The sequence below is a fragment of the Crocuta crocuta genome, unplaced genomic scaffold (genome assembly GCF_008692635.1).
Source record: "Crocuta crocuta isolate KB4526 unplaced genomic scaffold, BGI_CrCroc_1.0 scaffold24, whole genome shotgun sequence".
Classification (NCBI taxonomy): domain Eukaryota; kingdom Metazoa; phylum Chordata; class Mammalia; order Carnivora; family Hyaenidae; genus Crocuta; species Crocuta crocuta.
In genome coordinates, this window is record NW_027530974.1 from 10,196,676 (window position 1) to 10,219,924 (window position 23,249).

Sequence of the window (23,249 nt, forward strand, 5' to 3'; positions counted from 1 at the left end):
ACCCCACGTTGATGTGAACGGGAAAGTAAATCAAGCAATCCTGAGGAGGTTAAAACCCAACGCCAAAGCCTTATTTATATACAAGCTAAACAGCATGAGCCAGAATATAAAGAAGCACACACACGACTTGTGCTTAATTGTGACTCTGCCGGGTACAGAAGGGGGGGAAATTTGGTCACCTTGAGAGATCACTTTATGATCAAGAGCCTCTCCTTAATGCCAGAAACCTCTAAGGGCCTCCCCTCCAGGGACACCTGCCAGCATTAGAAAGGAGAACACCCACCAAATTCCTCTATAATCACAGTTTAATATTATTAAATAGCAGCCTATGGAATAAGCCTTGGGGACCTGGGCTCCTGTCCCTGATAAAGGGATGAACAAAATGGACTGCTTAATCATTCACTCTCTTCTTCTGCCTGTCCCTTTCAAATGTGTCCTTTAGAAACTTTGCCATTTTTCCCTCAAATGTATTCTTATCTTCCCCTATTACCACCCCTGTCCCTGTGTCTGACTACATTAATAACTGGCATAGTTCAATTAGGGGTTCGTAGCATAATTTAGAGATCTGGGCCGTTCAGAGCAGTAGAAATGCTTCTGGGGTGGGGGTGGGGAGGTACGTTAATGGCGCACAAGGGCCTGTCCTCCATAAAGCGCACCTGCATTCACAGGTTTGAACCTACGCCACAGGAATCCTATGCTAGCGCTTTTCTCTACGCCTTGGAGCAGTCTCTGATTGTGGATTCAAATTGTCATCAGTGTATTTTTCCCCCCTCTTAAGTTTTTCTTCTGCTGCTGATGCAGAAGTCGTTCGCTTCATTTCTACGTGGCTCTTGTAGACATTATAAGGTTCTCCTTTAACTTGGTAGTGGCCAATAGAAGTCCTTATCTCTAGCCCCTCCCCCACGCCTGCAATCCAAGGCAGCCTTCGAATGCTTGCATTCCAACCATCCCTCTCCCAATTTACATTCTATTTTCATCCAGCATTTTAATGCATTCTTTTTTTAAATCACCATAAGTTGAACAAATTGCTTGCCATTTGCTTTTGGGATCTCCGACCTCCCTTCTGAGACCATTTTTCTTCTTCTTGAAGTATCCCCGTTAGCCTTTATAGGTAATAAAGGCTGTTTCTGGGCATCTGAGAATGCCATCTTGCCCCTGTTTCAGAAGACACTTGTAGGGAGTAAATAGGTTGGTGGGTTTGTTTTTTTTCTTTTCTTCAATGCTTGAAGCGGTTACTTCACTGTCTGCTGGCGTCTTTGTTGCTAAAGAGAAATCAGCTATCAGATTTCTATTTGGGAAATCCATCTTGTTAATCTAGTTGCTTCTAGGATCTTCCTCATGTCTAAGGTGTCCGCAGGGTCATACAAGTGGCTGGCTGTCTGCCCTTCGTCTTGCGCGACAGTGTTTGGTACTTCTTGAATCAGAGCATTAGTTTTTTAAAAATTCTAGGAAATAATCAGTGATTCACTCTTTAAATATTGCCTCTACCTCCATCTCTTTGTTAGCCTCTCTTTTGTTTTATTTTGGGGACTTTTCATTACTTTCTTGTCAGCCAAACATTTAAAAATATTTTTAAAAATAGTTTACTCAGCGTCTTAGGTGTCTTGTAATGTTTGTTTCAGGGTACGTATTCCCACTCTACAGCCAGAAACAGAAGTTACTGGAGAACTTGTTTCCTTTGGGTGGATCATTTTCTCATGCGTAGGGTGTGGGCATGATTCAGGAGGAAGCGGGAATTTTATCGTCATGTATCCATCCGAATCCTGGTAGGAACACAGAAGCCCATCGAGAGATTCCGGGGAGGAAGGTCTTGGGGGAATAGGCAACCATTGGGAAAGGTAGGGCAGTAAGAGTCAGGGAAACTTCTGATCAAAGGGAGGATTTAAGGGAGTTGGCCAAGAGGCTGTGGCAACTCTCCTAAGTTTCTAGGAGCTGCCACCATTAATTCAGCTGCTCGTAGTACAAAGTGTGTGATTCCTAGATGCTTGTCCAGCAGCCGTGGCTAAACTTGTCACTGTTTTCCCACAAAACTGTTCTCAACTGCCATTAGAGAATAATGGCTTCTTCTCTTGCACATCTCAGGAGAATGCCCCTCATTGGCTGACTGTTGCCTGGAACTGTATGGAGGAAGGGATTCTAAAAGCTGTATGAGGTCCCAGGCTTCTCCCTCGCTATGCATAGGAGGATGGAGAAGGGGTCATGGTGATTCCAAGTTGACAACGATTTGGCCTGGGTCATTATGTATCACTGATAACTTCATGTTGCCTGGGTCATTATGTATCACTGATCACTTCACGTTGCGCATGTATAATTTTCTTTGCTCCTAAAACATCCCCGAGAAGAACAGTAAACATACCTATTTTAAGGTACCCAGTATCACAGAGAGGTTAATTAACTTTCCCAGACTCACACAGCAAGACAATAGCAGAAATGAGGCCCAAACTGAGATTCTTCTGGTACATAAAGGCCATTCTTTCCATGAAATCAAAAATCAGCTCATAGGAAATATCTGAGTTCAATCATTTGTGCAACTTACACACAGAGTGAAGAAATTTTCTTCCATTCACCCCGACCTGATTATTGAGGATCAAGTTCCAACACCCCCTTTTCTAATAATTTGTCCCTTTCAACTTTTCAGCCCCCGAAGACACTTAATAAATGTGAAGAGAGAGGCCATTCGCCAATGGTCCATTTCCTTCCATGCACTTGAAGATGTCTTGGATTATCTGCACCGTGCTATACTCTATGAGTCAGCCCCCACCTCCCCCCCCCAAAAAAACACTACCATTTTCATTGGGTATACAACTCATATTCTGGGTGTCAAATATCATTCAACCAATATTTCTTAAGCACCTTTTGTGTCGGGCTTACAATTTCTGTGATCATCATGATACTTTAATGCTACTAACTCTGACATTATTAGGTTAGCAAAGTATTTTAAAATATGTCAGTCGAAGTATGCATATTAATTAAAATGTTCCCATTATAAGCCTTAAACTAACCTCCCCAGGCTGACTGGAGACAAAAGACTTTTATTAAATACTGTTTGATAGGTTAAGTATTTTAGTATCTCTGCCAATCATTGCTACAAATGCATATTGAATAAAAATGAATAAAAGAATATTTATTGTCAAGCAGGAAATGCGTATAAAAGAGAACTATCGCTATATTATTGTCTGTTAGACTCATATGCCCTAAGACAATCGCAAAAAATAACATTTTTAAGAAATGGCCATACCCCTTTGCCCCTTATCTGACAGACTTTCATTCTGTCTTGTTTTATTGTTTTGTTTTTCTTTTGAGAGAGTGAGCGAGAGAGAGAGAGCAAGACAGAGCGCATGCAAGAGTGGTAGAGAGGGAGAGAGAATCATAAGCAAGCTCTACGCCCAGCATGGAGTCCTATGTGGGGCTCTTATTCCACAAGCCTGAGATCATGACCTAAATCAGATGTTTCACCCATGGAGCCACCCAGGCACCCCTCATTCTGTTTTTAAACATTCATAATTAGACAGCTGATTCTCTGAGTCAAGAGATGCACTCGACATACCTGTAGATTTTTGGGTTAATGGAGGGCCTTTTTAATGGCATCCAGGGCATTTTTCGTTCTCAGTAAACTGTTAAAGCCTGCAAGTATATCACAACAAGAAAGGCAGGTACGAATATGCAAAAAACCCACAAGTGAGAGAAGATACTGTCTCTCTCTAATCATACAAAAGTAGGGTGTCGACAAGTTACACAAACTCGTAGACAAGTGGCAAAAAGGTATACATTAACAACGGGAATATGTGAACAAATTTCACAGAATCATGAACTAGAGCTTTAAAAAGGCTAAGTCCTACCCAAATTTTGGTAACACTAGCTCCTTATGTAAGTATGCGTTTTATGGAGTCACGGGGCTTGGCCCAGCTGTCACCCCACCCCCCTTCAGTTTTATTCAAGGCGGATTTATTGGGTAGAAATCAGTGGAATAAGAAGTTGCTATGTTTTCTGGTATTCTCCATTATGATAAATGACAAGGGCATTCGTGATAAGTAAGAAAAACAATCTGATTAAAAGGAAAGTGCATTCAGGGGCACCTGGGTGGCTCAGTCACCTAAGTGTCCGACTTCGACTCAGGTCATGATCTCAGGGTTTGTGGGTTCAGACCCCACTTTGGACTCTGTGCTGACAGCTCAGAGCCTGGAGCCTGCTTTGGATTCTGTGCCTCCCTGTCTCTCTCTGGCCCTTCCCGGCTTGTGCTCTCTCTCTCTCTCTCTCAAAAATAAATAAACATTAAAAAATATTTTTAAAAAAGGAAAGTACATTCAACGAATCATAGAGCTGACTCCACAAGTCAGAAGTTGTCAAATGGTAGAGCCCACAAACTCCATCTGGTTAGCAAATATGTTGTCTACCTTAGCAGTGTCCTAAAGACTGAGCCAGAACTTATTTTCTTTCTTCTTCTTTTTTTTGTTTTTCTAGGGAGAGAGGCTACACGTGCAAGAGCATGAGCCATGGAGGGGCAGAGAGAGAGAGAGAGAGAGAGAGAGAGAATCCCAAACAGGCTACACAGTCAGCATGGAGCCCTATGCAGGGCTCAATCCTATAACCTTGGGATCATGATCTGAGCTGAAATCAAGAGTCAGACGCTCAACTGACTGGGCCACCCAGGCACCCCAAGAGCCAGTACTTTTAAATGTGTAGTTTTCACAATTTTTCAAAATGCAGATTTCCAACTTGGGTGTATCTTTTATTGTTTTTTTTTTCTGTTTTTATAAATAATAGTTACCTCTTAAGACCATTTAAGACTACTCCCTACTATTTCCACAGCACTGAGGGGACTTTTCTCCCTTCTCAGTGTCGTTTTACACAGTAGACAAGTACTTGTGCTCAGTTTTCAAAGATAAGAAAATTAAAGCGAAATCTAAGGAAATCTAGAATCTCTATGAAGTTTCTTCTGTCTGCTGGCTTCCCTCAGTTTCCTTGCCTTCCCCACCCCTTCCGACATCCGCATTTGTGACCTTGGGTAGGTCATCAACTGGATTTTCCCAATAGTGCCAAGTCAGTGTCCCACAAAGGGCCATATCTAGAAAACCAAAGATAAGGTCAGAATATTCGCGCAACAGTGAACTGGGGCTCAGACTGGGATCAGTGCTAACCAATCCATTTATGCAGGCCTGGAATCAGGTCTATTATCTGCCCCTAGTTGTTCATTTAGAATGAAATTACAATAACAATAATGCAATTTTGTAAAATGCTATCCTTCAAGAATGTCTTATTTTTAACTCTGATGTCCTCACAAAGGAGAGGACCATGAAGATAAACAATGGCTCATAACTGCAGGACCAGAGATCTTTCAGGGACTTGGAGAAGTTCCCAGTGTCAGGATCTGTGTTGGGACCCCACCGTGTCAGCAAATCGAGTAATAAATGATCCGTGGGGCACGTCTGGTAATTTTAGACTTTCCTGGTCACGCCTGCAAATGTTACCAGCAAAGCCGTTTGATAGCAGGTTCTAAGCCTCTGTGCATTTGGATGCCTGTGCCCAATTACAGCTGTTCACATTTAGAAGGGCATTAGGTGTTCTGTGTGCTAAGCAGAATACAAAAAAGCCCACGGCCCCAGAAAAGGGAAAGAAAGCCTGCATTTGCTAAACCCTTAACCACGTGCCTCACATGATGCAGGACACACGACACATACCACGACCACACCGCACAACAGACTCCAGCCAGCAGGTCTTACTCTGGGAAAATGATCAAAGCAAAGTTGCCTGGTCTTCCTCTCCCCCGTCTTCCCCATCGATGCAAATTCACCCCCAGTTTCTCTGGATGAATATTAGGGGCATAATCTTGGATTCTTTCCTTTGCCTTACCCTTGAAGCCATCAGCAAGGTTGTAAATTCTACCTCCAAAATACTCCTGAAGTCTCTCCATTGCTGCCCATCTCCGCACCTAGGCCACTGGCCCCAGCCCCAGGGCTCGCCCCCGGAGGCCGCCAGAGGTGGCCTGATTGGTCCTGCTCTCTGCACAGTGCTCTGTAGACAGCAGCCAGGGTGGGCCTCTCCTGACACAGAGTGGATCACGAGATGCCCCGGCAATGATTCCGCAAAGCCTCCCCATGGCACGAGAAACAGGATGTACAGTCCTCAGCCTCATCTCCACGGGCTTCACGTTCTGGCTCCGACAACCCCACCAGCTGGGGTTCACCTGGTCAGCACCTCTCCCTTGTTCTCCCTTCCTCTGGGGACTGAGCTCCTTCCCACCCTGGGTGCTTCCTGTGTGCTTACCTCTGCCTGAACTCCTTCCTGCCCTGCTCCCTCCCGGTTAGGAGCTACTCATCGTCACAGACATACTGTGACCCACAAACCCATACTGTGCTCTTGGTCTTTCTCATGGAGTATATAATATTTGTCCTTACCCATGAACTTGGGAGATCGTTTAATGTCTGTCCTTCCTCTGGACTATGCACTCCATGAAGACAGGGGCTACGTCTAATATCATCCCTCATCCATCCTCATACACACAGCCCAAAACAGACATGAACTGGACATCCAGCAAAATTGCAAAAACACCCTCCTCCTATTTAGGCTCCTTAATTCATCCTTCCCTCAAAAGCACAGGGACTAGAACAAGATTTTATATAAAAAAACAAACAAAAGGGCTGTAAGTATACGCTCCCCACTCATGTAGGAACTCATGACGCACTGAGTGTCAAAGCAGGATCCCCACTTTGAGCAAAGCTTTTACTCCCACCTCCACAGACCAGTGCCCCCCGCTGGCCTCACAAGGCTCAGCGCACAGGACCTCCCTGGAGAAAGTGCTCCCTCTTGCCCCCATGTGCTCACACCCCCTTAGCTTTGCTCTTGTGTGAAACGTCAGAGAAAATGGGTGAATCTTAGGTGAGAAGGGGGACCCCACTGGTAAGGAAGGAAGGCTGCCGCCAGCGCAAGGGAGTGGGCGAGATTGAGGACTTAAGTCGTCAAGGCAAGCACCCATATACACGAATGTGCCCATGAGAGCATGAGAGGGAGATGAAGGGCAGGGCGGAAGATTCAAATCTCAAGGCAGAAACGTGTCTGAGGGCTAGGAATCCATGCAATGGGCATGCAGTTTGTGGGTAAGTAGAGTCACCATCCAGGAGAGTAGACAGTGCCCTGCAGAAATATTCTACTGCTTGGTAATGTGAGGACCCGGAGGCGAGAGAGAGGTGGGGGACACAGGCAAGCTGGAATTTCCAGTTAGGCACAAGTGACTGTTCTACAGGCGGAAAAGATGCAGAGACAGGGAAGGGGGCTGGGGGCTGGTTGAAGGCCCATCATCAGCTCCCTGCTCCAGGCGAGCACCGGGCTCCCCGGCTGTCTAAGTGGCTGCCAGTGGGCATCCCAATCAGCCAGAGGCATGGCCGGGCTTTCCTGTGCAACCTCTCTAATCAGGCAGGGGTTGCTCATTGGAGAGAACAGGACTCTAGGGTGCTTTCACTTCTGTTCTGAGATCACGGGATGTCACCTCTTTCCTACCCACTTAGCTTTTTTTCTTTCTTTCTCTTGGTATTTTAGAGGAGTTTGGGATCTTCCGTTATGAGTGTCTCCATCCTGGTTATTCTTCAACATGAAGTCATCCATCGTGTTGGTAGTATTACGCATGGTTGCCATGGAAGTGAGGATTAATTACGTCACATGGGAGGGGAGACCCAGCACGTCCTCAAAGGCATCGAATGATTTTAATTATTCAAAATCCTAGTAACTACTGAGAAGACACGTATATTGTTTAGATATTTTTAAAAAATCTTTGACCTTAATTTTGAAACTGGGATGTATTTTCTTTTTTATTTTTAATAGTTTATTGTCAAGTTGGTTTCCATATAACACCCAGTGCTCATCCCCACATAACATCCATGCCCATAACCCCCCTTCCCCTCTCCCCCATCCTGGGATGTATTTTCTAATGGGTATTCTATTTAGAAATATGAAGAATCACTGGATAATGGAGTTGTAAAAGAGAGCCAGTCTTCAGCACACATTGGAAGTTCTCAAAAGTGGGATTTAAAAAAAAGAAAGAAGATACACTTTGACCACTCTGGTCCCTGCTCTCGAGAGATGAAGAAAACATGGGGCACCTGGGTGCCTCAATCAATTAAGCATCTGACTGGCTCAGGTCATGATCTTGTGGTTTGTGAGTTCAAGCCCTGCATGGGGCTCTGTGCTAACAGCTCAGAGCCTGGAACCTGCTTCGGATTCTGTATCTCCCTCCCTCATTGCCCCTCCCCTAGTGGCACTCTGTCTCTCTCTCAAAAAATAAATAAACATTAAAAAAGAAAGGAGATGAAGAAAGCAGGCACTGTGATCGCTTGGTTGTAGTTATATAAAACTGTGAGTGGATTGGTAATCCTTTGGCAGTTCATTATCAGAATCTGCTGTTTACCTTAAGCCTTCCTGAGGGCAAGATGGCTTTATTGTCCTTGCTCAGTGAATTCTGCTTCCTAATCCCGATTTAGCTTCTGATTTCACTGCTGAGCCTTAAGCATTCACTCAACCGGTTTCCCAGGTGAATGCCTATTGGAGACTCTAACCCACCTTGGACTGGAAATGAATAGTATGAATAAAGGGATAGAAATGGTTTTCGGGGTGCCTGGATGGCTTAGTCGGTTAAGCATCCGACTTTCGCTTAGGTCATGATCTCGCGGTTCGTGGGTTTGAGCCCTGTGTTGGGCTCTGTGCCTTCTGCCAGCTCAGAGCCTGGAGCCTATTTCAGAGTCTGTGTCTCCCTCTCTCTCTGACCCTCCTCTGCTCACGCTGTCTCTCTCTCTCTCTCTCTAGAAATAAATGAAAATATTAAAAAAAAAAAAAGAAAAGAAATGGTTTTCAACGAGAGGACAACCCACAAACAACACTGTAGTGATTAAACCTGGGAAAAATATCCAAGGAAGTATCAGGATGTGGCTCATGACCACATTTTCATTCTTGGCTCAGGAGCTATGGAACAGTGCTCTGGAAACGGATGTCTTTTGTGGCACACCATTTAACTATCAAGGACTTAACTGGTGTATCTCTACCCTCCATGGAGTCCCAGAATGGGTTATTTCCCAATATCATTCTCTGATCTTTTTTGGCAGTCATATTGTCTTTCTGACGTGAAACTTGTCTAGGGTAGAAAGTCACCAGAGGAGATTTTAAAATGTAATGGTACAGCAGATCTGAAGAAGGGGGAAGAGGCCATGAACCAAGGAATGTAGATGGACTATAGGTGGAAAAGGCAAGCAAACCGATTCTGTGGAGTCTCCAGAAGGAATGCATCTGGGCTGATATCTTGACTGTATCCCACAGGACCCCTTTTAACCTTCTGATGTCCAGAACTATAAGATGATAAATTTGTGTTGTTTTAAGTCCTTCAGTTTACATTACTTTCTTAAGTAGCAACAGGAAACTAATGCATGTAGCATTGCCAAGGCTCTCCATCAAATTGCTCTTGTACAAGTCACTGGAGAGTTCGATATTGCCAAAGCCAGTGGAAAATTTAAACTCAGGTCATCTTACAACATCATCATACTTGACCTCTTGGAAGCTTCTGACATGCAATACTTCCTCTTTCTTGAAACATTTGTGTACTTGACTTTTGGGAGACCTAAAGGCATTGGGTTTCCTCCTAACTTATGGGCACCCCCTTCTCAATCTCCTTTGTAAAACTCTGCTTTTCTTCCTAAGCACAGGAAATGGAATGTTCTAAGGCTTAGTCCTAGGGTACCTTCACGAGCTGTACTTAGCCCTTAGGTGATCTTAATTAACTTTAAAAAGAATCATTATGATGAAGACACCCATGCTGATAGCACCACTCCCTTATGCTCATATGTACAACCTGCCTATTCTGCACCTCGATTTTGCTAACAGGCATCTCAAACATGTCCTGTTCCACAACCCTTGCACTGTCCCTGGGATTTCCATTCAGACCCCTTCTCCATGCCTTAGGCTAAAAATCTTATCTCTCTCAGTACATCTGGGGGGCTCAGTTGGTTAAGCATCTGACTCTTGATTTCGACTTAGGTCATGATCTCATGGTTTGTGAGATCAAGCCCTGCATCGGGCTCTGTGCTGAAAGCATGCAGCCTGCTTGGGATTCTCTCTCTCCCTTTCCCTCTGGCCCTCCCCAGCTCGCACACTTTCTCTCTCTCTCTCTTTCTCAAAAATAAATAAACTGAAAAAAATCTTATCTCTCTCTCTCTCTCTCTCTCTCTACCACAATTTAGTGAATCCCGAGACTTCTATGTTCAAGATCTATACTGAATACAAGCACATCAACTCCACTGCCACACTCACCCAAGCCTCCATCATCCCCTGCTGCACTCTGCAAACACCTCCTAACTGGCCTTCACTTCCCTGCTCCCATCACATAGACATTTTCTACACAACAGTGAATATGATGCTTTTGGAATATGAGACAGATAAACAAGTAAAATGCAATATAGATGAGATAGAAATAGAGAGAGAGAGAGAGAGAGAGAGATAGGTAGGTAGGTAGATAAATAGATAGATAGATAGATAGATAGATAGATAGTTAGATGATAGATAGATAGGACATAGGGGTAGGTATTGGGAAGAGACAGGTAAGCCTGTCCCTCAGCCTTTATATAGTTTATATAGTTTAAGCATTGAAAGTGCTCCTTCAGCAAAGAAAGCCTCCCCCAAAAGATGCCCTTCCCCATCATACTTAGAATAAAATCCCAACTCCTTATAAATCACGTGAGGCATAATTCAACCCCCAGCTATAATCCTATAATTCTCTTCTTTATTGACTTTGAACCAGCCACCCTGGCCTTCTCGTTGTTTCCTAAAGATGTCAGTGTCTTTGTACTTGCTGTTCTGTCTGCCTGAGCCCTTGTGCCAAAATGTCCTGTGGCCACCTCCCTCACTTTATCCAAATTTCTCTGAAAATATCAGCTCACCATAGAGGCACCCCTGACCACTCTGATTGGCCTACACCCTATAAAACTACTAGTTCTAAATACACACACACACACACACACACACACACACACACACACACACACACACCTTTGTCCCCTCACCCTGCTTTACTTTTCACTTTAGTACTTTCACTATTTGACATCATTCATTATTTATTCATTTATTGCTTCTCTTCCCCATGAGGGTATATATATTCCCCAGAAGGACAGATTTCATTTGTTTGTTTGTTTTTGCATCCTTAGTGCCTAGAAGAGGGCCTGGTACACAGAAGGCACTCTATAAATGCTTGTTAGCACTGCCTCATGTTAAAGTTAAAGGTGTTGCTTATTATTATATACATTAGCTAGAAAAAATATATATCAGTATATATTATATAAAAATATGTAGATATATGGGGCGCCTGGGTGGCTTAGTCGGTTACGCGTCCGACTTTCGCTTAGGTCATGATCTCGCGGTTCGTGGGTTCGAGCCCCGCGTCGGGCTCTGTGCTGACTGCCAGCTCAGAGCCTGGAGCCTGTTTCAGAGTCTGTGACTCCCTCTCTCTCTGACCCTCCCCTGCTCACGCTGTCTCTCTCTCTCTCTCTCTCCTAGAAATAAATTTAAAAAATTAAAAAAATATATGTAGATATAATATAAAGAGGCTCCCTATAGTGAGATAACATTTGATAAAAATAGTGTCAGTCAAGGTATGGCTTACGAAGATATTTTTGAGGAGAGTTTATTTTCAGCTATCCCACTGTACGGGAGCTGCGTGGTTTCTAGTAACTTCGGAAGTGATTCAAATATCCTCCAACAGATCGCATTTGCCATCCTAAGAGTGACATGGCCTGTGGCGCTCTATCAGCAGGACATATTTTGGCTAATGTCTTATATCACAGGGAAGCAGAGGTGGATGGGAGTTGGAGTCTCCCATGGGAACTTGACCAGGTCCCTCTTTCCCTTCAGGTGTGGACTTTCTGGGGAATAATACTTGGGTGGGGCTTGTTTTTGTATTTTTTGCTGTAATAAAGACCCTCCCAAAGATGATGCAAAACACAGCCTCGGCTTTAAGTAAGTTAAAAGGCTGAGCGGGAATATATATGTGTATGATATACATATGTGTATCATATGTGTATGATATATATACATATATATGTGTATGTATTATACATATAATCTTTATATATATATCTTTTTATATATGTTTATGAAATTAGACATATAATATCTATAGTTTAAGCTTTTTGAAGTTAGGAAACATAGCTCACAATTCTCTTGTCACCCCATAGAGGTGAAAGGAGATCTATGTATATCATAATGGCTTTTTTTTTTTAAATGAATAACTCCTGGGGTGCCTGGGTAGCTCAGTTGGTTAAGCATCAGACTTTGGCTCAGCTCAGGTCATGATCTCAAAGACCATGAGTTTGAGCCCCGCATTAGGCTCTGTGCTAACAGCTCAAAGCCTGGAAGCTTTGAAGACACCTCAAAGCTTTCTGTCTCTGTCTCTCTCTCTCTCTGTCTCTCTCTCTCTCTCTCTCTCTGCCCCTCTCCTGCTTATACTCTCTCTCTGTCTCTCTGTCAAAAATAAATAAACATTAAAACATTTAAATAAAAAAATAAATGTGTAATCCTTGATTCTGTCTTTTTGATTTGAACTGAGCATCAAAATCATGCGGGGGTCCTCTTTTCAAGTATATACTCAGTGATGCAAGTAGAGGTTAACCTGAGTTCCATAAATGGAATTTATAGATTCAGAGGTTTCCCAGTTCTCAAAAAGATCCATTCCTAAAGGCTGACAACCACTGAGCTACCCATAGATATCTAGATTGTAGGTTTCCTCTGCTCAGAGGAAGGGCTAGGGTGAGGAATCAGGAAGGTGTGGGTGATGGGTTGGTAATTTTTGACAACAAAGGGTGACTATTTGGTACTAATATGCCCACCTCATCAGAAGGTGGCATTACTCATCAGAACTCACCTATCTCTCCTTAGCAGCCCAACTACTTCACACCAGGTTTATGGGTGGGAGAGAAAAGTCTGAGACTGGGTCTGAATTTGTGAGAGACTACATCTTGCATGCTATGAGGGAGGAAGAAACTGGAAGGTTTAGAATTTCACTTTCTCGACATTTTGACTCCCCAGCACAGCACATCCCCAAAGAGGGCCCAAAGGCCTTCTAGACATGAACCATGTGTTGGTCACAGCCAGGCCAGGACACAGGCGGCACAGAAACCCTCCTGTCTACATCATTCATCTCGCAATAATGACTTACTGCTGTATGATACCTCGTATATCAATGTCTTGTGTTAGTATTAAGTGTTATTTTATTATTTTACCTTTGGGTGTACATACTAGCCTCAACCAGACTTAAGGGTGCTAGAAATCAAAACCCTTGTCAAGTATTGATCATGATGCTACACACATAGTTGGTACTTAATTACTTTTTTCAGATGAACAAATGACAATGTATTAAATAACTAAGAAGCTGTATCTGGCACTTGCTCCAATTTAAAGAGCCAAGGAAAGGCCTGTCTCTTAAGTGGATATGATTATGAAACCTCTGTTTATACAAATGAAAGCTTTTCAGTTTTGAAATTCTATGACCATGGATTGAGGGTTTTATAGGACCATAACATATCTATGCCGTCCTTGATACTTTACAAAAGTGCATGCACCTCTGTTCTCAGCAACTGTGTACTATTTTCAAATGCAGAGGGACTCTGAGGGGTTCTCTGGTCTATTCCAACTCTCCTTGGGGGCAACTCGAACAATTTAGGTTGGTTTCCAGAGGAATATGTTCCCTAGCTCCCTTCAGATTAGGATCTGATGGTCTCCTCAGTTCCTGAGTCCTCTTCTTACTACTTAAATCTGTCTGTTCTGGTTCTATCTTAATAGTCATTTAGATGAGACCTGGGGAGGTAGTGTTTTCCTGGTGAAACCTGGAGGAATACTTCACTGATCTTTCCCTTCTTTCATGAAGACTGGAGAACCACTTAGCAGTGAAAGAGTCAGGTTAATCTACTTTAGTTTGTAGGGCACCAGCGAATGGCAGCCTGGCAATGGCAAATGCAAATATCTCACTGATGTTACTATTTGGTTTGAATATAGAACAAGGGTAGAAAGACGTCCAATAGAGATGAGAGTCAACTTTGAATGACTCTACTTCAATGATAATCCTCCAAGGAGCTAGAAGGGTCAGGCTGGTAGGGTTCCAAAGACCTGCTTAATCATGAAGATTTTATAACCGCATTGTGTCAAAGGGGAGAGTGATATTTCTTAATATGACAAATACTACTCATAAATCTCAGGACAGCACACAATGGCAAAAAGGGAAATATTTCAAGGCTGAGGCTAGAATCACAAACATAACATGTGACTAGCTATGGACAGCAATAACCCTTCTCTTGGGGAAGAGAAAAGGGGGTGATTCCCTTCAGACCAGGGCCAGCCTCATATGGAGACTAGTAACAAATGTCTAGCCTGACTGCTCATTATCACCCTGGCTGCCACAGTAGTCATTTCCAGGTATTCCCTCCTCTGGATTGTCATGGAAGGACACTGTTAGAATGTAGAAAGAGTTGACAAATGGACCCAGTGATATCCATTTCCATATTCATTCATACTGGTATTCAAGAAATTAGCAGAGAGCATTCCTCAAGGAAATAAGCCCGGAGAATTTAATAGGACAGAAAATATGGAGAGTAAGGGACACAATCTGGGAAAGAGGGTTGAGATGCAGTCTTGAAGACACTGGATTTGGAGCAGAACAAAAGGAAGCATGAACGTTAAAGTTTGAAGGTGACCACATCAGGGACACCCAATGATGGTTCTGTGATGCCGACATTTTTCCCTCAAGACTCTGTTGGGAGTTTCTCCAATTAAATGAACAGAAACACAGAAGAGTCTGTGGCTGACTCAAGGCAGCTTGTCTCCTCCTCTCTTCTCTTTGTCACCTGTGTGACTCCTCTGTTGACCCTAGCCATTTCTCTAAGGGATTCAAGTTACTAGATTGACCAGGGTACACAGAGAAGGGTCAGCAGAAACCCCTAGATTATGAAAGCACAAAAATACCTTAAGACCTCTGTTGTACAGTATCTGCCTTGCTGATTAGTTCATGGATATGATGCACATTATCTAACTATCTGCTTCCAAAATTACCTAAAATCCGTATGGCTCCTTAGCAAGGTCACAAATGCCAGACATCGCCATTACAACTATTTGGAAGAAATCCAACTTGACTTCTATGTGGAAAATGGAACCTGAAAGAGGTAGCAAAGCTTGTATGGTTGTAGGAAAACTCCTACATGAACTCACAGAGCCATGAAAAAGGTATTTGATATGTGTGTTTGGCTCCAAATAAGAGATACTTCCTAGACTCTCCCTTTATATTTTAGTAACATCTAGCTCAGTCACTTGTCCCAAATCACTTCATTTTCTTAAGTCATATTTTGGCTTATTAGCATACAGATGGGGATTCTGGGCTTTTTTTCTTTTTTTAAGTGAGAATTCTCACTTTGCTATGTTAATCAAGCTGAGTGACATCTTTTTGGTTGCCTGGTGAATTATGAAACCAGACCGAGCCAAAATTTTGCACTTATTGTACTAAAAAGCAATAAGGAGTGACTTAGCCTTGGATTTAAGTCTAGCTGTCCCATTTTTGAGCTTGGTAGCCCCAGGAAAATCGCTTAGCCTCTCTGAGCTTTTTTTTTTCTTCAAAAATCAGGATTACAGTTGTCATCTAAAGAAGTTTCTGTGAATTAAATGAACTCAGATTAGAGGACCAAGCTCAGCACAGTAGATAGTGCCATTAAAAAGCAGAAATATTGCCTGCATGGATATCTAAGATTGTTAATGGGAAATTGGGAAGGTGAAGAGGTGGTCTAACCAAACAAAGGTGGTGGAGGTATCCTTGGGAGATGGGACTCATTTAATACACACTTTTCCCCCTGAACTCTAAGTTAGGTCAGAATTTATGTATCTTTGTCAATTAATCATCAGTATTTCACTCAGTACATAGTAAAAGTGAAAGAATATTTTTTTTTCTGGGGGCAGGGCACACAGAGGGGCAGCATGAATGGACTTAGTCACTTTTCCAAATTGGTAATCATCTGAGCTTTAAGACAATGGAAGGATTAGGATTAGAAGAAAGTTTGTGTACTTGAAGAGTCTTCATATCCTCCCTCCGGATGCCCCCTGCTTTTTTAATGCCATTTGCTTTGCAGAATCTGAGACCTCCTTCTGAACTCCTGACTAATGTGGAAATGCATTTGTAAATATTGAGGGCTGAGCTAGGACTTTGAATGATTAGTGCGTGCGTGCAATGCCAAGGTCGCAGACCTCCCCTTTCATCCAAGTCTTGGATAACCGTGTGCCAGGACCGCTTGTCCAGCTCACTGTTACTAGCGTTCAGATACCAGTGACCTGCATATCTCAGAACAGGTTTTGTTTACTATCCAGCCCCTCAAAAATAAGTGGGTGAATAAAAAACAAAATGAGAATATATCCACAGCAATGTGTTAAAGATAATTGCATTTACATTGAATAACCCCCCTATCAAGTATAAGCTGAGGAGCTAAGCTGTGTGAGGTGTTCCTTAGATGTTGGGGTAAATTTTTTTAAAGGTTGCTTGACTTCTTTCCTACATCAGATTTTCATTACATGCTATTCACTGAAGTCACCTCTCTCCCTGTAGCCACCAGGAAGTTGCCTGTCCTCATGGTTGGGTATCTTTTCAATGACTTCAGAAGCAACCTGGCAACAAGCATTGCCTGGACATCCCCTCCACTCACTGTGACTCCAATTACAGTAGTCGTGTTTGTTCATTTTGTATCCTCACTGCTCTTTAAATAAATAGTGATGGGACAGAGAGCGAGGAGTGAACAGGATGCTGGGGGCTGAGAAGTTTGGAAACATAAATAAGGCACTGCAAAGTTCTCAGTACAGAGGCTGTTGCCTTTCCATAGTTACTGAATTTCCCCGTCACTCACCATTGCATGATTCAACCATTCTGGAAAGATACCATCTAGGGCCTTAGGGTAAACGAGCTCCCGATCGTAGAGAAAGAGGATCCAGAATGACAAAAATACAAACTGGAAAATAGAACACCAAAATAGCATCATTAAGTTCGTTGTCAGTCGGAGCTTTCTAAGTTAACCAAGGAAACATGGTGAAATAAGAATAGACAACAGTTTTAAAGATATCTTGCAGACACATGATAGAAACATAAAATGAAGACAAAATTCTTCACTGCTGAATTTCTAGGTCCACTCTGGGGATTCCCGAGGGTTGGGGATCAATTCTTTGTCATCGTAGCAGACAGGGAGGGTATAGATAAACAGGATTCACAGGTTCTTAAGTCATTTTATTTTAAGCAATGACCTCTCTTGTCTAAGCTTTCATCAGGAATATTGAGAGCAGCCACAAAGAGTGGTTTGAGTCTTACACTTTCCTCGTCTATTTAAGTTTGAAGGTTCCATACTAGAGGATGCAGAACAAGGGCAGGTGGAAGGAGGCAGCCATTTCTAAGCATAGATGCTGCTCAGTGGCCAACAGGCTTGATCTCAGTTTGTTTCTATTCTAGCAGATGAATGAAAACAGGAGCCATGTCATCGACACGCGGACAGTATCAGCAGATCTGCTCACTGTCACTGGCATACGCTGTACTTCTTTCCAGGGTCCATTCATTCAATGAAATGAATGAGGCTCTCACTGCGCACCCCACATGAGATATTTTGGACAGACTGTCTCACTCTCTCCCCAATTGTCTTTTCCACACACCAACTCTGAAGTTCTCATACCCTTTCTTTTTTTTTTTTTTTACGGTTTCCACTTGCAGAAGTAACATATGCTCATTGTAGCAAGTGAAACAAGATGTATAAAAGGGAAAATGAGTCATCCATCTCCCAGCACCCTGCATTCCCGGTACTCCGATGGAGCCAAGGTTATCTTAGTTGTAGTTTGATTAAGAAAGAGCCTTCAAACTTCCCCATTAGACATCAACAAGGATCTTGTATCAAACATTCACAAATATAAGAAGGCAGTGTTAACTCTGGTCAGTAATGAGCCCAATTTTCTGATGACACTGGGCAACACGGTACAGTCCTCAGACATGACATTCATGCAAACGCAGTTGCTCTGGTTTGTAATAATGGATGCCCGAACAGCTTTACTGCCCAGGAGAAGGGTTGTTCATCCGAGTCTACCTGGGTATTATATTACGAACATATCTTTGTAACTTACTGTGGATATCGGAAAAGCCAGTGTGGTAAAAAGCAGGTCTCTGAAGGCAGTCACGAACTTAATGTCTTTTTCCACTTTAATTCTTTTTAGCACATCTTCCACGCATGCGACCCCGTAGAAAACGGCCTGCAAGAGCTAAATTCATTACAACAAATGAGGGCATTTTCATTTGCTTTAATTAATACATTCTTCACTGACGTAAGGCTCCATCCCTCTGGGAGCAATGTTGATTTGAGAAGGAGGGGGCTGTTGGCTGTTTTGGTTGAGAGCCAATTCAAGGGCTGGTCTTCCAGCTCAGTGGGCCCTGACCTTGCTTGCTAAAACTGATTGAGTAAAGTCGTTTAGGGGATAATAATGTGTACAGTATTTAGTGTAATGGACTTGAGCTAAAATGGAAACAAAATAAAGAGTCAGCTTAAAAGGAGAATGTAATGAGATAGATACCTTAGCTGCACAGAGGTGGGCAAAACCAAATCAACAACACGAGGGCAAAGAGCCAGACACAATGGTGGGCATATTCTGGCCTCTTCCCAGAAGAAAAAAAAAAATTTAAATGCCTAGTGCTACAATCGTATTAAAGAAGCCAGAATCAGGGTCAAGAACACCACGAAGGAGCTCTGTGCTCTCATGAGGGAGAGGCGCAAAATGGCGTCTTGCTTACCTGAGGGAGAAGCTGATGTCCTTCTCTGATTGAAAGGGAGTGCCTGAAGGCCTTACAAAGGAAATCTGCCTAAGGGAGTGACTTAAATCCACAAGGGTAGAGCAAGCCAGGGTCTCTGGTACTCACTGAATACCACGAGGTCGCTGAGGCTAGGTGAAGGAGAAGGACAGCCTTCTTCAGAGAAGTAAGACCAGATAAGGGCAAACTTTGCCCATTCTTACTGTTTGGCACAAACCTATGGCTCCTGATTTAAGGTCTCATGGGTCGCAATACAGAGTTGGGGGTGGTTTTGAGTTATGCTTGCTTTAGACCCCATCCTATTCCTTAAAAGCACTGGGTTGGTACAAAAGGGGAGGTCTGGACTCCTCTCTGAAAGTATGAGTCAGGCAAGGTCTGGACCCCAGGGCATTGTACTCTGGATGGATCGATGCTGTTAGGGAATGAACTCTGAGGTCTGAACTCTAGGAAAGTTCTAGCAGAGTTGACCTCCTGTCACCCTTTGGCCTAAAGGAGGAGGTGGGAGAGGATACAGAGGTGAATTAGGCCAGCGATATGCCAGGCTGGGTCCTCAGGCCAGCAGCACTGATGTCACCCGAAAACTTGTGAGAAATGCAGACCTCAGCCCCACCCCAGTCTATGGAGTCAGAATCCCTGGGAGTAGGGTCCAGGAACTCATTAGCAAACTCTCCAGGTGATCCTTATATGTGCTAAAGTTCTGGAAACACTCACTGGGTTAGACATAAATTTATCACTTACAAATCCTACTGACTCCTCAAAGCTATAATAGAAGACTTTCACTGATGTTATGTGTGAGGCACTGATCAAGGCTTTTAATTTCTCGTAATAACCTAATGAGGTAAGTCCTATTATTAATGCTCTCTCCCAACCCATTTTACACGTGAGGAAACTGAGGCATAGAGGCATGAACAAACTTGCCCTAAGTCTCACGGTTGATAAATGGGGATTTGAAACCCAGAGTCTGGTTCTTGAGTCAGACTTTTTAAAAAAGGTTTCTAAGAACAGTTTAGGTTAAAGCACTATCAGAGGTCAGAAGAAAGACAATTATCTCCAGGTGGAAGAATTAAAAATGACTTTGAAAAATACTGATGTCTGATTTCCACCCTATCCCCTCAGAGATTCTCATTTTCTGGGGTTGTTGCCTAGGCTTCAGGATTTTTAAAAAGTCTCCCAAGTGATTCTAATTAGGACAGATAAGGTTGAGAACCACTTGCCTAGAAGAATTTCCATTTGGACATTTGGATTTGGCCTTCCCAAGAGGGGTGGGATGGAAGGGGGAGGGAGAGAGGAAGAGAGGGAGAGAGATGGAAAGCAAATGCTGGGGCAATGGCCTCATGGCACAGGGGCCGGAGGGTCACCAAAGTAGCAAAGAATGACCTGATGGTAGAAGACAGAACATATAGGAGCCCCATGGTCCCAGAAGGGAGGAGGAAACTTTGAGCCAGAAGGGTGGTTCCAGGGAGGGGTGGGAAACAGTTTCAATGTCATAAACCGGTGGCCACCCCAATACTCATCATCTACTTTTGACATTCAACCCTCAGGCTGTAGAATTTGGAGCACATGCATGTTAGAGGAAGTCGCCTCCTCCACCCCTTCCCACGCCCACCCTTCCAGCAGCCCTCACCTCACCCCTGGTTTCACTTCCAGCTGTTTAGGCCACAGCAGGCAGCTGCTTTAGTAAGGAAGGGCAGGCATGGGGCCTGGGCCCTGGAGAAGAGGCCCACACTCTTCTATCAACATAACAATTAATCACGTACTGAGCTCGGAGAGTCTGCCAGCTTTTCTGTTTGGAGAGAGGCCGCCTCCACCCAGCATGTGAGGTCCATGTGACCGCTTTCCTTAGCAAGAGCGTCCTAGAGTCCCCATGAGTCAAGCTGGTCCAAACCCGCTCTTGCTTTCCCAGTCAAAAATGTGGAAATTGGATTGGGGGAAAAGAACGCATTACTCAGAGCCTCCCTGGCTCCTCCTTTATCAATAAAACTTTTCTCCCAGCCGCAAACTCGCCAATCGCTTCTCCACCTCCATCCCCCAGCTCCCATATATATGCCACACTGTGATGGTGCCAGCTGCGTGCGTACAGCAGCCTTGTGGCCACCGATCTTCATCTGCATTGGCATATGCCATCGTCTGTATCAACAAGGAATATTTGTGGAGCCCTCGCAAAGGAGCTTGGGAGAGAGAGGCTAAGATGTTGCTAACAGAAATGAATAAGCCAGAAGAGCACAGAGAGGAGCCAGCTGAGCTGGAGGGTGAGGAGAGGGAGGCGCCACAAGCTCATTCAATGGGGAGACTTCTTGGTGGCCCTCAAGAACAGGCCTCGATCTGCTCACCCAACGCGACAAGGGTCTGCTCAGTCCCTAAGGACAATACTATGAGATGGTTATCAAACAAGTATAGAAAGAACAGTCAAGGGAGAACATGGTAGCTATTAGGGACTGAATGATGTCCCCCCCCTCAAATTCATGTTGAAGTTACAGCCCTCAGTACCTCAGGAAGTGGCTGTATTTGGAGATACGGTCTTGACAGAAATAAGCCATCTAAAATGAGGACAGTAAGGGTGAGTCCTAATCCAATATGACTGATGTGGTTCCAAGAGGAGACTAGGACACAGTCGACAGCCAGAGTGAGGCATGGCTGAGTGAAGACACAGGGAGAAGATGGGCCGGTGTCAGCGGGCTGAGAAAGGGGCCTCAGGAAAAACCACCACTGCTGATACCTTGATCTTGGACTTTTAGTCTCTGGAACTGGGAGAAGATAAATTTCTGCTGTTTAAGCCACCAGCCTGGGGTACTTTGTTATGGCGGCCAGAACAGGCCAACACAGGAGCATTAAAACAAGGTAGCAATGATGGACCTTCTTTTAAGAATCTTACAGCGAAATCACTGTCATTTACGCTTTTTTTTTTATTTTAATGTTTATTTTTGAGAGAGACAGCAAGGGAGGGGCAGAGAGAGAGAGGGAGACAGAGAATTGGAAGCAGGCTCCAAGCGCCAAGCTGTCAGCATAAAGCCCAACACAGGGCTCCAACTCACAGACCGGGAGATCATGACCTGAGCTAAAGTCAGACGCTTAATCCACTGAGCCACCCAGATGCCCTACTGTCATTTACATTTCTCAACTGTTTTGGCCACCCAGGAAGGCAAAGCTAATGGTATCTCTGACCAGGGTTTACCTCAGAGGTACTGCTCTGTGATTTATATTTTTGACCAGTTCTCTAAGTCTCTTTGTTCTTTGTGCCTTTTTTCTGAAATGTTGCAGGTCTAAGTTTGTTAGCTGGCTTCTATTTTTTTTTTTTTTCTGCTAGCTAACAAATTTACCACCTGGGAAGGCTGAATTACATTTTTTATAACTAGTGCAATTTAAGAAACCATAGCTAGAGGAGATTTCGTTTTTATATTCATGTGCCTTCACAAAATTCACAAAAATCTTGAAATTATGGAAACTGAGCCTTTCTAAGTCATTAAGTTCATTTCTTTGCCTTTAAGTCAGAACCGTCTTCAACTATCTCAGGAAATGAGAATTTCCTCTATTTAAAAAAATAATTCCAGAGAGGGAGATTCCACAAGTTTTTCTGAACCAGACATTACAACGCTCATTGGATGAGTCAAGTCATCCAACGCCCAGCCCAGCTCTGTGCCTGACTTGAACGGGCTGGGACTTTCTTAGGTCTCGCCTTCCAAATGATGCAAGACTTAACAGTGGGAGACTATTCCAGAATAAAACAGCAAGTGGGGTCTAACTGTGGTGAGTATTTTCTATAACTGCGGTGATGAGCATAGTGGTGTTTGGGGACAGGTAGAAGAAGCCTTAGCTAAAGTATATCTGTAGTATACACAACAATACACTGTTTCAAACATCGTTCGTATGCAGTTAGCTTCAGCAAAACACTAAGAGAAGAGAATGAGATAAGAAAAAAAGACATAGGAGAAATGAAGAATATCAGCTGTCAACAAGAGGGGAAAAACAAGAGAAGAAACCAAGAGCACTGGTGGGCGGGTTAGAAGAATTCTAAGAATGCCGAGTCAGTGTTGCACACTGATGATAACTGGGTTCAGAGAAACAGTGGGATGGATGTGGAGGGACTACCTTAAAGGTGGGGTGGGGGGCTCTAGAGAGTGAGTCTTACCAGTTAGACCCATGCTCTGGTCATCTATTCATGCCACCAACATTCACAGAGAGCCTGTTAGGTGCCATATCCTGTATTCGATGTAGTACAAGCCAGGGCAGGCCCTGTGCTAACGTGTCATTATTAGGAAGAAGCAGAGAGGAGGAGTCTTTTCTGTACATTTTCTATTTTACATTATGTAGGTCAGTTTCCCTGGGAAAGGAGCAGATGCTTAGATCTGCCAGCAGAGTGTTCATTGAGGGGTACCCCCAGAACAACTGTGCGTGGGAGGGAAGAGGGGGGACAGCAGGATTG

The 23,249-nt window shown here is 43.7% G+C and overlaps 1 protein-coding gene across 2 annotated transcripts in view; it reads right to left on the reverse strand.

Moving 5' to 3' along the window:
- ADTRP (androgen dependent TFPI regulating protein) overlaps positions 1-23,249 on the reverse strand; it is a 69,341-nt gene that overhangs the window by 39,923 nt on the left and 6,169 nt on the right. For both annotated transcript variants that reach the window (XM_077770105.1, XM_077770104.1), the window contains exons 3-4: positions 18,151-18,285; positions 16,899-17,000 (exon numbers count right to left, since the gene is read on the reverse strand). In XM_077770105.1, the coding sequence (XP_077626231.1) occupies positions 16,899-17,000; positions 18,151-18,285 (237 nt within the window). The remainder of the gene's footprint in view (positions 1-16,898; positions 17,001-18,150; positions 18,286-23,249) is intronic.